General features: G+C 42.5%; 1 protein-coding gene and 1 long non-coding RNA gene across 4 annotated transcripts in view; both read left to right on the plus strand.

The window, feature by feature from the left end:
* LOC137561197 (uncharacterized) overlaps positions 1-9,444 on the plus strand; it is a 32,506-nt gene extending 23,062 nt beyond the window's left edge. Inside the window, exon 5 of the long non-coding RNA XR_011029920.1 lies at positions 9,186-9,444. This is a non-coding gene — a long non-coding RNA (uncharacterized lncRNA). The remainder of the gene's footprint in view (positions 1-9,185) is intronic.
* A 1,307-nt stretch (positions 9,445-10,751) lies between these two features.
* Positions 10,752-15,550, plus strand: part of CHD2 (chromodomain helicase DNA binding protein 2) — a 107,041-nt gene continuing 102,242 nt past the window's right edge. For 2 of the 3 annotated variants that reach the window (XM_068275144.1, XM_068275146.1), the window contains exon 1: positions 10,752-11,712. In XM_068275144.1, coding sequence (XP_068131245.1) covers positions 11,648-11,712 — 65 coding nt within the window. In that variant the 5' untranslated portion in view covers positions 10,752-11,647. The remainder of the gene's footprint in view (positions 11,713-15,550) is intronic. The other variant, XM_068275145.1, reaches the window with a different exon arrangement.

Below are 15,550 nucleotides of genomic sequence, written 5' to 3' on the forward strand. Positions count from 1 at the left end.
AGATTTGCTGATCACTTTGACATGCACTTTTTCCTAATCTCGGATATCCTTTAAGCTAGTGCTGTCCAACTCCAGTTCTCAAGGGCCAAGGTCCTCACATTTCTGACACGGCTCAAATTAATTGATGGGACTGAATCGGGAAAGGTGTGATTAAAGTAGAACACCTCTCCATTCCTCGGTCCACCCTAAACACTGGCTAGGGTGTGGCCCTCTAGGATGGAGTTGGACAGTCCTGCATTAAGCTGTCATTTCCCCCTCTACTAGGTCTCCGCCAGTGAATGGAGGTTTCTGCACTCGTAACAGAGCAGAAAACTTTTCACATTGGTTATATATTATGCACCATGGTTCTCTCCTATGCACTCTGCTGTTGATTTGCCCACCATAATTTGCCTTATGCAGATGGGGTGAACTATGCCAGAAAATTGTGTGCACTATTTTTAGGCAACAAATTTGATCTAAATTGTCAGACTGAATCTGGTATTCGTATAATCAAGAAGATGGATTTTAACTGCAGGTGATATGGAAGAAAATATCTATCCTTATCACATTGCTAGTATCTGGTTTACCATGCTTATCCCACAGCTTCCCTACTTGGGGAACCGCTGACTGGAACAAATGTGAAGTTGGTGACACATAAATAGTACCTGCATTTTTATCCTATATGCTTAAAGCGGACCCAATCAAAAATGTTTTTAATTCCAAATATTTAGTTGCGCCACTCGCATACAAAGACAAACACGCCTTGAGGGCTGGAACCCACAGGAGTGCTTTTGGCAGAGCTGCGATACACTAGCACTTTGCCAAAACGCTGGGCTAATGTTAATGGATGGGGCAACTTCCACAGGAGCGTTTGCGTTTCCCAGAAACGCAAACGCAGGACGTGCAGCATTTTGGGAGCGTTAGCGCTTCAATGTACAGTATTGAAACGCTCAACAAAACCTAAACTGAGCGGTTTTGCTAGCGTTTTGCGGTTCAGCACACTGTAACAAAATGAAAAATAATGCACAGGACCAATCGGGATAAAAACGCAAAACGCTACGCAACCGCTGAGCAAAAAAAGACAATGTTGCAAAAAGCGACTGAAAACGCGCATGAATCCGCTTGCAAACCGCTCAGACAAAACGCTAGTGGTTGCGCTTTGTGTTTGCTGATTTCAGTGGGTTCCAGGCCCAAAGCCTATGAGCATTTCAGTGCATAAGTTTCTCTTTCCTTAGCTAGGGTTATACAGATGGCAGCCATTAGCAATTCCTCCATTGCCAGATACCACCTACTCCACCAGTCTGCCGGATTCTGTCCCAGCAATATAAAAGGAGGGGAGGGGTTCCTCCAATAAATGTAAAATATTTTATATTTGTCATCGTGCAGCTGAAAAAAGGCTGCTATTTATTATTATAATTTAGAAAATATTTTATTTCTGAAATCTTTTATTTTTAATTTGGGTCCACTTTAATGGGCAGATTCTAAAAATAAGCAGTAGCAGGTTAACTTAAATCATGTAGAAGTGTAAAGCTTGGTGCACACCGGGCAGTTTGAGGCGTTTCGCAAACCGCTTCCGCCTGTGAAAACGCTTGGCTAATGTATCTCAATGGGCTGGTGCACACCAGTGGTTTGAGGTTTTTAGGAAACCGCAAACGTGGGTCCTGCAGCAGTCTTGCGGTTTGCAGAAGCGTTTCTGCCTCAATGTAAAGTTTAGGAAAAGCTCAAACTGCTCTAAAAAACGCTAGATCAGAGCAGTTTTCCAGGCCTTTTTGTTACAGTAGCTGTTCAGTAACGGCTTTATTGTAACAGTATATGAAATCTGCTACACAAAAAACGCTCCAGAAAACGCTAGGCATGTTTAGAAAAACCTCTCTAAACAAGCCTAGAATCGCTCTGAAAATCTGCTTCAAAAACCTCTAGCGTTTTGAGGATCTGCTAGCGGTTTTGGTGTGCAGACATTTCATTGGCTGCCTTGATACACCTGCATACATGTACACATTATTCCCAACCTATGAGAGATGAAAAGTGTGTGTGTTTTTGTATTGGCCTTAGGAAGAGTGGGTGCACCCACCATCCATAATCCTCTCTTAGGCCCGGTGCACACCAAAACCTGCTAGCAGATCCACAAAATGCTAGCAGATTTTTAAACACTTTTTTATTTTTCTGAGGCGTTTTGCGGATTGCTGCTGCGGATTTCAGTGTAGTGCATTTCATATATTGTTACAGTAAAGCTGTTACTGAACAGCTTCTGTAACAAAACCGCTCTGATATGCCGTTTTTCAGAGCGGTTTGCATTTTTTTTATACTTAACATTGAGGCAGAAACGCCTCTGCAATCCAAAAAATGCCTCACCCCGGGAGGATTCGTTTCTGCAAAACGCCTCCCGCTCTGGTGTGACCCACCCCATTGAGATACATTGACCAAGCGTATCCGCAGCCGCAAGCAGCTGCAGAAACTCTCAAACAGCCGCTCGGCGTGCCCCAGCCCTTACCTGAAGAATTATAGAGGCTGACCTATTTTAAACAATGCAAATTTCCTGGCTGATAATTTGTCTCTAAAATTTTTAGCCACTTTGAACGAGTTATGCAGATCATGTACTCTGACTCTAGTCTGACTAGATTAACCACATGCTCTTTCTGGCATCAGTAGTGTCTGACACACACCTGAAACAAGCAACAGGGACAGCTATGCAACTGGTACTGTTTAAAGGATACCCGAAGTGACATGAGATGGTTATGTACGGTGCCTAGCACACAACAGTGTTCAACAGTGTTCTTTATTTCTAAATGAAATATCGGCACCATAAATTGTGATAGGGACATCGTTTAAACGGTGTAATAACCAGGACAGATGGGCAAATAAAATACATGAGTTTTAATTACGGTAGCGTATATTCATTTCAAACTATAATGGCCAAAAACTGAGAAATAATAATAATTTTTTTTCATTTCTTTCTTAATCTTTCTGTTAAAATGATTTAGAAAAAATAAATCTTAGCAAAATGTATTACCCAAAAAAAGCCTAATTAGTGGCGGAAAAAACAAGATCTAGATCAATTCATTGTGAGAAGTAGCAATAAAGTTATAGGCGAATGAATGGGAGGTGAACAGTGCTCGGATGCATGAGATTTTTGGCACTGCGGTGCTGAACCGGTTAAGTGGTAATTAATAAGTACCAGCTTTACAGTTAGGTGGTTTCGTGTAGCATCACCTCAGCTATTTATATTACTGTTCCTGTGTATAGCTCAATGACCTAGTGTTCTCCACCAACTCAATACGCTATTATATGGCAAACATATCTGGACATCACAATCCTAAGGACCTTTTTCCATGAGCAATTACTAACACTAGTAACTGCATTCTCTTGCCTGGTAACTGCCTGCTGAGCATACAGTTCAACTTTCTGTGGAAAAGGGCCCTAACAGTAGAGTCGTCATTTGAAATTGTTAGAACCTTTCACCAATACTTATGAGAAATGCAGGGTTATAGCCCTGACCCTATAAACCCTAAGGCCTGGAACCCACTTGAAAGAGCAAAATGCTAGTGATTTGTGCTTGCATTTTGCGATTTTCCTGCTCCTATACAATTTATTAGAATGGAAATGCTCCATGTTCTGCGATTGCGATTTCCTTAATTGCAATCGCTCTAGTGGAATCTGCCCCATCCATTTACATTGGCAGAGCGTTTAGGGAAATTGCTAGCGATTGAAAGCACTCTCTAAACGCTCAATAAAAAAAAACTCTAGTAGGTTCCAGGCCTCAGTTTGTTTTCACACTATGTTTCTTGTGCCACGACGGACACTATAATCACATGGCCATGTAATGCAATTATTTCAATGTGCCTTTTACCACTGGTGTGGTGTGATTATTTCTGATGGAGTAATGCACAGCATGCAGTGTTACTGGGTGACGTGATGCAAGCATGAGGTCTATGTATGCTGCACTGTGCGGGTTGCATCCCAGCGGTGGGCTATAATGCCAGTTTACATGGCTACTGCATTGTAATCCTATTTTTCAGGATGTACCATGTATACTGTGAAAGTAACCGTAAGCTCTGCTTTTAGAAAGGGTGTGAATTTTATTCCATACTTGTATTATAAAGATCCTTCTCAAAAAATTTGCATATTGTGATAAAGTTCATTATTTTCTGTAATGTACTGCTAAACATTAGACTTTCATATATTTTAGATTCATTGCACACAACTGAAGTAATTCAAGCCTTTTGTTTTAATATTGATGATTTTGGCGTACAGCTCAGGAAAACCCAAAATCCCTATCAAAAAATTAGCATATTTCATCCGACCACTAAAGTTTTTTTAAAACAAAAAAAGTCAACCTTCAAATAATTATGTTCAGTCATGCACTCAATACTTGGTCGGGAATCCTTTTGCAGAAATGACTGCTTCAATGCGGCGTGGCATGGAGGCGATCAGCCTGTGGCACTGCTCAGGTGTTATGGAGGCCCAGGATGCTTTGATAGCAGAGTGTTGGGTCTTGTGTCTCCACTTTCTCTTCACAATATCCCACAGATTCTCTATGGGGTTCAGGTCAGGAGAGTTGGCAGGCCAATTGAGCACAGTAATACTATGGTCAGTAAACCATTTACCAGGGGTTTTGGCATTGTGAGCAGGTGCCAGGTCATGCTGAAAAATGAAATCCTCTCCATAAAGCTTTTTAGCAGATGGAAGCATGAAGTGCTCCAAAATCTCCTGATAGCTAGCTGCATTGACCCTGCCCTTGATAAAACACAGTGGACCAACACCAGCAGCTGACATGGCACCCCAGACCATCACTGACTGTGGGTACTTGACACTGGACTTGAGAGGCATTTTGGCATTTCCCTCTCCTCAGTCTTCCTCCAGACTCTGGCACCTTGATTTCCGAATGACATGCAAAAGTTGCTTTCATCCAAAAAAAAGTACTTTGGACCACTGAGCAACAGTCCAGTGCTGCTTCTCTGTAGCCCAGGTCAGGCGCTTCTGCCGCTGTTTCTGGTTCAAAAGTGGCTTGACCTGGGGAATGCGGCACCTGTAGCCCATTTCGTGCACACGCCTGTACACGGTGGCTCTGGATGTTTCTACTCCAGACTCAGTCCACTGCTTCCGCAGGTCCCCCAAGGTCTGGAATCGGTCCTTCTCCACAATCTTCCTCCGCGTCCAGTCACCTCTTCTCGTTGTGCAGCGTTTTCTGCCACACTTTTTCCTTCCCACAGAGGTGCCTTGATACAGCACTCTGGGAACAGCCTATTCGTTCTGAAATTTCTTTCTGTGTCTTGTCCTCTTGCTTGAGGGTGTCAATGATGGCCTTCTGGACAGCAGTCAGGTCGGCAGTCTTGCCCATGATTGCGGTTTTGAGTAATGAACCAGGCTGGGAGTTTTTAAAAGCCTCAGGAATCTTTTGCAGGTGTTAAGAGTTAATTAGTTGATTCAGATGATTAGGTTAATAGCTCGTTGAGAGAACCTTTCATGATATGCTAATTTTTTGAGATAGGAATTTTGGGTTTTCATGAGCTGTGTGCCAAAATCATCAATATTAAAACAATAAAAGGCTTGAACTACTTCAGTTGTGTGTAATCAATCTAAAATATATGAAAGTAATGTTTATCAGAATATTACAGAAAATAATGAACTTTATCACAATATGCTAATTTTTTGAGAAGGACCTGTATTTGGCAGTGTTTAAGTGTTGCGCCTTTTTTAGATTATGTCTTTTGTTTAACCTCAGCTGTAATGGTGAAGACTTGGATTTAGGGTAATTTTGTCAGTATTTCATTGCTTATCTTTGCTTGATTAGTGTTAGTGCCCGTTCACACTGCACGCGTTTCCAGCCGCGTTTTGGAAACGCGTGCAGGTGGCCGATACGCACGACATCAGACATTGCATAGAGTGCAATGTCTGATGTTCACACTGCATGCGTTCCGGACCTGTGCGGTCCGGGAACGCATGCTGCACGCAGATTTTGCTAAAACGCGTGGCTGTCCCACTTTTCAGTGATGGGATCAGCCACGCAATGCACACAAACGCGGATGGCCATGCATTCGTACGTGTTGCGGTCCGCACGCGTTCCGCACGCATGGCCATCCGCATTTGTGATCTGAACGGGCCCTTAGTAAAGTGTTAGATGTTGACTTTCACACTGAGACCTGCATGCAAAGTTTTAGACTGCTCTATACTTGTCCTGTAAGGAGATAAGTGGGTAACCCTCTTGCCACTACTCCACATTGACCCAAACATCTGGACCTGAACTCTTGCACAAGACAGAAGGAAAACTTAGAGAAATACACCCTGGCTGTATTTAGAGTTTAGCCAAATTCCCCCTCATCTGTGTCTAATCACAAGTTGTAATTTGATCTCTCCCCTGTGTCACCTGACTGTCACAGCAGATAAGCTGATTTGAAAGCATTGGATGTTAACAATATGGCTATCATTCATAAAGCATTCCCGCATGCGGAAATGCGTAATACCGCTGACTTTACCGAGCACTAAGCAAGTTTTGTATTCATAAAGCCTCTTTCCGTATGCGGAGCTGACATTCCCGTGCAGAGTGACAACGTACCGCCTTGTGCAGTGTGGATACGCAGTTATCCAGAAAAAGTATCAAAATGTTCATTCATAAACATTTCCGCATAGCGGTATGCGGAAGGGGATTACCGATCCCCTGGATGTAGCGGGAAGCTTGCGGAGTACATGTAAGTGAATGGGACGGACCTCCCACACATCAGCAGAGAGAGCACCGCATGGAGGGACTTGGCCAGCTTTTCTGTTTCCGCATGCCTACCGCCCGCCTACCGACACCATTCTCCAGAAAACCTCCGCACTGCTACCGCCCCAGGCACAAAGTTTATGAATGACCACCCAGAAGGATAAACTACCGACGGCGGTATTCTCCCGCACGGGTTCCCCTTACCGACAGCCTGTTCATGAATGATAACCTATGTCTGCTAACATGAGAGCAGGAAGTAGAAACTGGAGATTTTAGGATTTGTATCAGCTGTAACAAAGAAATGCTTTTCTTTTAAAGGTTATTATGCTGTTGCGTAACTTAGAGTAGAGAGGAAGTTCTGAGTTCAGGTCTCCTTTAAATACAGTAGGCAAGACCCCTTTCTTTAGTGTCTGTTAATGTGCTTCTTGAACCATGTGGAATGAGTGAACTGAGATTGTTGTAGCTGTGTTGATACAGGTGAGCCACACTTTTGTCAATTGGAGCTTGACCTGTGCCTGGTTCTCATATTGAGATTCTCCCTCAGTATTCCAACCTGCCTGATTGGTGTTCTCAGAAGGAAGTCTTATTGCACTCTTTGCATGTGCACTAGTCAACTACAGCCATCTATGGAATGGCACAGAAGTAGACTTATTTTTGATATTTATGTTCTTCCTCAAACCACACCCCCACCCTCTGCCTTTGTTCTTGAGTGAAAAAAAAATTCCCTAAAGGATACCTGAACTGAAATGTGACATAATGAGATAGACACGTATGTACAGTGCTTAGCACACAAATAACTATGCTGTGTTCCTTTTTTTTATTTCTCTGCCTGAAAGAGTTAAATATAAGGTATGCAAGTGGCTGACTCAGTCCTGACTCAGACAGGAAGTGACTACAGTGTGACCCTCACTGATAAGAAATTCCAACTATAAGGGCCCTTTTCCACCAGCGCGTTTGCGCTGGCTGAATCGCAAAAACGCAAACTGCTAGCGATTTTACAATCGCTACGGTTTGCTTTTTAACATAGGAATCGCGGTAGGTCATTTCCACTACCGCGATTCGTTTTTGCCAGGAACGCGAACGCGCGGCGGAGCGATATTTGCTGCGATTTTGCTATGCAGTGCATAGCATAGCAAAATCGCGGCCGCGAACGTCGGGGAATCGCCGGTAATTGCGATTCAGCAATCGCTAGCGTTCAGCGTGAACGCTAGCGATTGCTAGTGGAAAAGGGCCCTAAAACACTTTCCTAGCAGAAAATGGCTTCTGAGAGCAAGAAAGGGGAATTTCTTATCAGTGAGGGTCACACTGTAGACACTTCCTGTCTGAGTCAGGACTGAGTCAGCCACTTACATACTTGATATTTAACTCTTTCAGGTAGAGAAATAAAAAAAAGACAGCATAGTTACTTGTGTGCTAGGCACTGTATATACACATGTCTATCTCATTCTGTCACATTTCAGTTCGGGTATCCTTTGAAGCGGACCTGAACTCAGACCTTCCTCTGTTCATAAGATATGCAACAGCATTATAACCTTTAAAGAAAAACATTTGCTACAGCTGATACAAATCCTAAAATAAATCTCCAGTTTGTACTTCCTGTTCTCGTGTTAGCAGACATATTGTTAAAAATCCAGTGCTTTCAAATGAGCTTATTTGCCTTATCTGCTGTGGCAGGTGACACAGGAGAGGTCAAATTACAACCTGTGATTTTTTTACACTGATGAGGGGGAATTAGTTAAGCCTAAACTCGCTAAATATGTTTCCTTCTGCACTGTGCAAGAGTTCAGTTCCCCTTGCACTGACGGGAAATAATGATTGTGAGGATTTTTTTTGTTTTTCTTTTTGATTGATTCACCAAGGCACACTTTGTAAAGGACACCTAAAGTAAGAGAAGTATGGATGCTGACATTTTTGTTTCTTTTGTTTAAACAATGCAAGTTCATTGGCAGTCATGTTAATCCTCTGCCTCTAATGCTCTTAGCCATGGACCCTGAACAAGCATGTAGATCAGGTGTTTGTATTTGAAGTATGACTGGATTAGCCACATGCTTGTTTCAGGTGTGTGATGTAGGCACCATTGCAGCTAAAGAAATCAATTGGACAGCCAGACACCTGGTATTGTTTAAAATTAAATATTGAAGCCTCCATATCCCTTCAGGTGTCCTTTAAATACCATGTGACCCCAAGGGCACAAAATGCTCTACAGAACATTGGTTAATACATCCATCTCAACACATTGCTTAGGTTGGAGTTGTACATAAATTTTACTAGAAATTAATGCATACTATATCAATTATGTTTCATTATGATATACCTATCCTTTTTAAATTTGGGTTTATACTAAAACCATATACCAAATATTTGAATCCTACCATACAAAACTGGTTAGTCATGCAGTGAAATTGAGTCTGTATGTTGGTATGGTGTTTTTATTGAAAATTGTCTTGGTGAGTATAACTAAAAAAATACCCATTCCAATAGAATCTCTTTTGATTTTTTTTCTAAGACTCAAGTTCCTGGCCACCTGGAGTGAAACCTATCAAGAAGTCAGAACAACTGATTTTCTTCAAGCTTTATGGAGTGGAGTAAACTTTACCTTGGTTTCCCAACCCAAGAAGAGACTTATCTGAAAATTGACTTTAATACAAATGTTGATTGAATTGTTGTGAAGTTTGTGTTTGGTTCTTTTAAGTGTTTGCATTTTGATGGTATTTTTTATGCAAATTTTCGAACTTTCAATAAAGGAAAAAAAAGTTTGCCCGCAATCTGTCTCATTCTTGGTGACATGGTTAAGTGTAAACAAAAACTGGTGTTCTATCTACAAAGATACTTGGAGTACAGCCATTGATGGCCACCAGAGGTGTAAATTTGAGTAGCATTCCTGCACTAGTGACTACACTTGCGTGTGGGACTATATCAACAAAACCTTGGAAGTATGGTTGAGTTGAGCCAGCAAGAAAGTCCATAGGGAAGGCTAACCTCAACCATGCTATATCAACAAAACCTTGGAAGTATGGTTGAGTTGAGCCAGCAAGAAAGTCCATAGGGAAATTCCATTAATGTGATTGGGTGGTGGGAGAGCACTTTCTCTCAAGCTGCTAGGTTTCACATAGGTTGTAGTAATACACCCACAATATTCAGCGAATTAGAATACTTCAAGTTTTACATGTTGCTGTGATTGGAGAACTGCTCCCTATGGACTTTCACGTTGGCTCACCTCAACCATGCTAGCTCCTCCAAACCTTGGGTGTATGAAGTCTCCACATGTGTTTCTCTACTTTTACTGGTTTTAAGTAATTCCTAAAGCAGTGGTTTTGGGGGATGGTGGGGGGTAAAAATTGTATACTGAAAAAAAAAATGGTGGCCTCAAATGTAATTCAAAATCTTGTAATGCATCAACTGGAAGACTTGTTTGTGTGGTGCACCATGGTGCTTGCAACCCTTGGTATTTGGCTGAAAATATGATCTGTTTTTATCATGATGTCTGAGACTTACAAGAAATGTTATAAAATCACAAAATGGAACTGATCACCCCTTTTATACTAGCCAAACCCATTAGTTGGCTTTTTATCTCAACCACTAGGGTGGCACAATTGAGTCAAAGATGTCTGCCCTCAGCAACGTGGATTACTAGGATTACATACAAGATGACATTGCTTCAAATTATGTCTGCACTGGGGGTACTCTAGAGAGTGTATGGGCTTATATGTTCAGTGTGCCCCCATTATACTTGCCCCTTAGGTAGCAAGGTTGGTTTCCATAATAGAAGCCATTTTAAATTATTCTCCACAAAATGGCTAACTTTTCATTTACTTCCTGTCCACAGAGGAAGTGATTTATCCCAATGACTGCAGCATTTTTAGCCTGTGAAGACAAAGACTATTAGGTTTTCTTTTCCTGCCTGGCTCTTAAAGGGTGCTACCCCCAGCTTCTAGAGGAGGGTGACCCCATGTATCAGGGTGTCCTGGGTCCCCTCCATAATGGTCTGCCCAAGCCCTGACCCATTGCTAAGTGCTGTGAGAATATGGTGGAAACAAGGGGTGGGTCTTTAGTACATCACCTGAGTTCTGGGGTAAATGTAGAGAGTGTCAATCACAGGCAGAGCTCAGAGCTGGGAAGGAGCTACAGATGGCGGCTGTGCCTTAGAGAGCGCACTCAGCTCGCCGCCTTCCCCCTTTCACTTCACTTTATTGGAAGTTTTGTCTGCCTCCCGGGACCCCCCATCACCTGGAGCAGCTCGGGGGACCCCCTGCACCCCTGAAAGCCCCGGATTGTGGAGCCTGGAGGCGAGCAGCGCCGGAGAGAGAGCCGAGGAGTGAGCTCGTTGTTTTCCCAGCTCATGGCGTCCCTCCATATTGGTGCGCTGTGATCTCCGTGCAGCCTCCCCGGCTAGCAGGCCGGCACCCGAGCTCCAGAGCCCCCCGCTGCTGCCCCGGAGCCCCCCGATATCCCCTGTACACCTATTTATACACATTTTTACCCTTTTTCTCCATTTTTGCGGATTTCCCCGCTGTCGGACTTACAATGCGTCCCGCAGCCGCCCGCTGCCTGGGCTGATCAGGTGAGCCCCCTCTGCCTCCCCGGCATCCGCTTCTCTCCTATTGGGGCGATTTTTAGACATTTCTGCCACTTTTTCGATCGATGACGCAATCGTAATTTTTGTTTGTGGCCGTGGCATTCCGGGAGTGAGCGGCCATAGGAGTTGGGCTGGCGGGCCGGGGGTGACGGGGGAGGGAAGTTGGGGTGTCAGTGCCGGTTTCGGGGTACCCCCGCTCTGCTGTACGCTGTGTGCTTTGTGTCGGGATCGGCCGTGTCCGGGCATCATGCGGGAGGACTGGAGAGCAGCGTGACCTGCAGGGATCTCACCTTGCCTTATACCTTCTATTAGCTGCAGCTACCTGGGGACCCCCCGGCTGCCGGAGCACCCCCTGTCTGCCTGCCGTGTGCCCCTCACCCCCTGCCGCCGCTATGCTGAGGAGCAAGGACAAGAGCCCGGAGGAGGAGGATGCCTCAGCCCGCAGCAATGCATCCAGGTACGGCTCTCCTGTATGACAGACAGCTGAGGACCCCCTGTGCCCCCCGCACCCCCTCTCCCCCCGGGCACCCTGGCATCTCATGCACCTCTCTAGCCTTCTGCTTCCAGCTCTGACCTTCACTTCTCTCATTGCCACACCCTGATTTTTCCTGCTCATTTCACAAACTTGCCTTGTCTTTACAGGCCCACATCCACTGAGCCCCACTGTGTACATTTCATTTCTAAAGAACACTTTTAACACAAATTCCAGGGTTTATTATCATTTTTTTATGGTTTTTCAATTATGACCTTGTCCTTTTTTTAGTCTGCACTGCATTGCACCACTTATAGTTTACTTTACAACTCCTGAAGTTTTATTTCACACACAAGGCCACAATAAAGCCTGGGAGTCGATTTTCTCAAATGATTCCTCTAAAGGATCCCCTGGGAACAATGTTTACCTTGTTCCCTAGACTCAATGCTGTTTACTTTTACTTTTTTTTTTTAATTACACCGAACTTGTTGCTTAGGTTGAAAGGATTTATTGCATTTTTCAATTATTCACTTTTTGTATTGTTTCAGTGCTATTCCATTTTTCACCATTCTGTCAGTGTTACACTACTTATTAGCACACAAACCAAGTCTCCATGCACAACTTGTTTCTTTGCCAACATGCTGCTGATTGATTTTGCTTGCATTTTTGTACACTGCACACAGTAAAAACCACATTTGGAATATATATATTTATTTATACATCTATATTTATACAGACTCCATTTATACACAATCGTTCATGGGAATATATATACACACACACACGTGCAGTTTTAAACATGGAACATTGAAAATATTGTATTCTTCACTGAAAAAATGGCATAATGCAATTCTGACATTTTGAAACTCACTCCTGTGAGTGTGAACATGAAGATCAATATCACACATTACCCCACTGTACCTATTTAGGAAGCTGTCGAGTTCATCTGATCATAATTTGTGTATTGATAGTATTTTACTTGACAATTTAAGAGCTTCCTGCTGCAAATACATTTCTGCATTGTGATTTCATGTGTGCAAATATGTTGTTTACAGCAAAAGGTTACAGTGGTGGGAGTACATGAACTATGTTTGTGTGCTAATAAATAATAAACATTGGCTTCTCTTTGTCAGTCTTCAGCTTTTTGTTGGTACCAATGATTTTAAGTGTTTTAGAAATGCTTCAGAAGTTTACATTTGTATTGGTGACACAGTAGTTAAAGCTGCTGCTTGCTGTTGTGGTTCTTGTGGTATATTTTCATACTCGCTCCTTCCTTTTTCTTTGAAAGAAAGCTAATTTCCTGTGAGCCAAAATAAGGTTATAGATGTGTTCAGTGATCTTAAAGACATTCGCATCAGTCAAATGTTTAACTGAGGAAACAAACAAAAAAAAGCTTAAATTGTTTAGAATGTGCATGCATCCAAAGAGTTAAAATCTAATAGCACAACACAATCTGAATCTGCTTTTTGCAGCTTGTCAACCATTTTAGACCAAGTGCAATGCAGATCTGAACAGGGGTTTGTATACGTCCGCATATCTGGGTATTCGTAACATGTTTTGTTGTGCAAAGAGGTTTAAAATAATATAGCTGAAACACTTTAGTTGTTAAAACACACAGCTATAATAATTATGCAGCCTTTTAAGGGAAGGATTGTCTTGTCTGTGTTTTATGCAGAAAAGCAATAGAAAAAGAAACAGACAATTGCTGCAGTGCAATAGCTCCTTATGAAATGTGCTTGGACTACATTTTGTGACTGGCAGCCATTTTATGAAAAAGCCTCAGATAGACCAGCAGCTGCTGTATTTGAGACATTGGTAATTATTTTTGTTCCGAAGTGGTGTGTAAGTGAAAGATACTTTGCACTGTGTATTAGTGTCAGTGAGAACAATTAAAGGTGGGAAAATTGGACGAGAAACAGTAAAATATCACAGTGTAGCGATCTCTGCTTCTGTCACAAAATGGCTTTTCCTTTGTGCTGCAATGCTAGGCTGACATTCTGTGTGCACTCCACTAGCAGGAGGAGGAAGTTGCTTTCTAGGAGTTCAAAGGCCATCTTGTGCATGCTGCAAATCCGATTGGTTACTGGATCCCTTGGTAACTGTGGGCGTCAGCAGAGCAAGCTGTTTCCGCCTTTCCACATGACATCAGCTGCAGCATACCACTCCCTTTTTGGCATGAAAGGCACAGCTCACTCCCCAGCTGGGAATAGTCTGTGTGCACTGGCTCTGGTTTCCTCTCACATGAAAGGGGAAAGATGTGAAGCACAAATACTGCTCGCTGCCTTTACTTTAAACACATTCTCATTCAACAGAAAAATACCTGCTGCTATCAAATGGCTCTTTAGTATTTCACTGGCATACATACTTCTACATCCCATTTATCTAAATCACATATTAAGGATGAAGCTTTTTGTATTTCTGTGGAACTATAATTATCAGTTTTGCCTCCCACCCTTTCCTGCATGCAGAGGATATGATTGCTTCAGCAGGCAAAAAACTTGCTAAGGTGACGTTAACAAGAGTGGTCAGTATATAAAGCCCATTTTGGTCCCTGGCATCTGTTCTTGCACAACAGAATTGGCCTTGCTTTTTCATTTCTCTTATGTGTTGCCTAATGCCTGTGAAGATTATAGTTTAAAGGGCTAGATAAGGCTTCAGAAGCCACTTGCACAATGCATTGGACCTGGCAAGGTTAGAGTGCGATTTGCCTGTAATGTAATTAATAGGAAAACGCATGTGTTTTCGTTATGTGAATTTTTCATGCGAATTCACGTACGTTTTCACTTAAAATCAATGTAAACGCAAACGGGCACAGATATGGTTAAATTCGCATACTTACAGATGCGAATTTTAACGCGTTTTCGTGTTAAAATTTGCATACAAACACATGCAAATTCGTTCGGAATCGCACCGCACTAGTGGAAACGGGCCCTTATATTAAAGACTTGGAGTCTAGTGTTTTGTTTTTTTGTTGTTTTTTTACTTGTATAGAGTATTTTCCTGTAAAGGTGGCCATACATGGTACATTTTTTTTTCTTTTTTTTCCCCCCGATTTAGATAATTTAGTTCGATAATTCCCTTAGATTGAATATAAAGATTTTTCCAGCATGTCCGATCTGATTTTTCTAAAAAAAAAAAAAAGGGATAATCGTTCGAATTTCTTGATCGAAAAAAAATTTCAACTTTCATTCGATTCGATAATTTACATCGAATAAATGGGAAAAATTGACAGTTTTTATTGTATCGTGTATGGGCACCATTAGGCACAGGCGCTCACACTAAGACCCTGTTCACACACAGGAATGCGAGATTGTGTTTCGATATTCTGCAATTTTTCAGCAGTTGCAATTCTCCTTTCAGCGAATAAGAATCGTGACTCATTCGCCAGGAAAATGCTGCAGGAAGCGCATTTGTGCTCTGTGATCACAAACGTGACGCAATTGCTGCAGTCAGAGTAGGGGCTGAGTCACACTACAAGAGCTTTTTAAGCGCTAGTGATTCGAAAAGCGCTTGTTAATGCTATGGGGAACTTTTCCAAAATCACATCTTTCCAGTGTGAACACACATGTAGGATAACATTAGCAAGAGATTTTAAAAATCACAGCGTTTAGAAAAGCTCTTGTAGAGTGAATGAGCCCTAATCCCATAGGATTGCTTGGGCAGTAAAGGCCATCTGCAGAGCGCCCGATTGTGAACTGAGAACAAAATTGCAATGCAAATATTTGCAATAATGCTGAAACCAATGCAGTAATTTCCATTGAATGCGTTTTTCCAAATTTGTGTTTTTTCCCATGTGAATTTTCACACCTTCCCCCATCTAACA

This window comes from Hyperolius riggenbachi, chromosome 3, assembly GCF_040937935.1.
Source record: "Hyperolius riggenbachi isolate aHypRig1 chromosome 3, aHypRig1.pri, whole genome shotgun sequence".
In the NCBI taxonomy this organism is placed as follows: Eukaryota; Metazoa; Chordata; class Amphibia; order Anura; family Hyperoliidae; genus Hyperolius; species Hyperolius riggenbachi.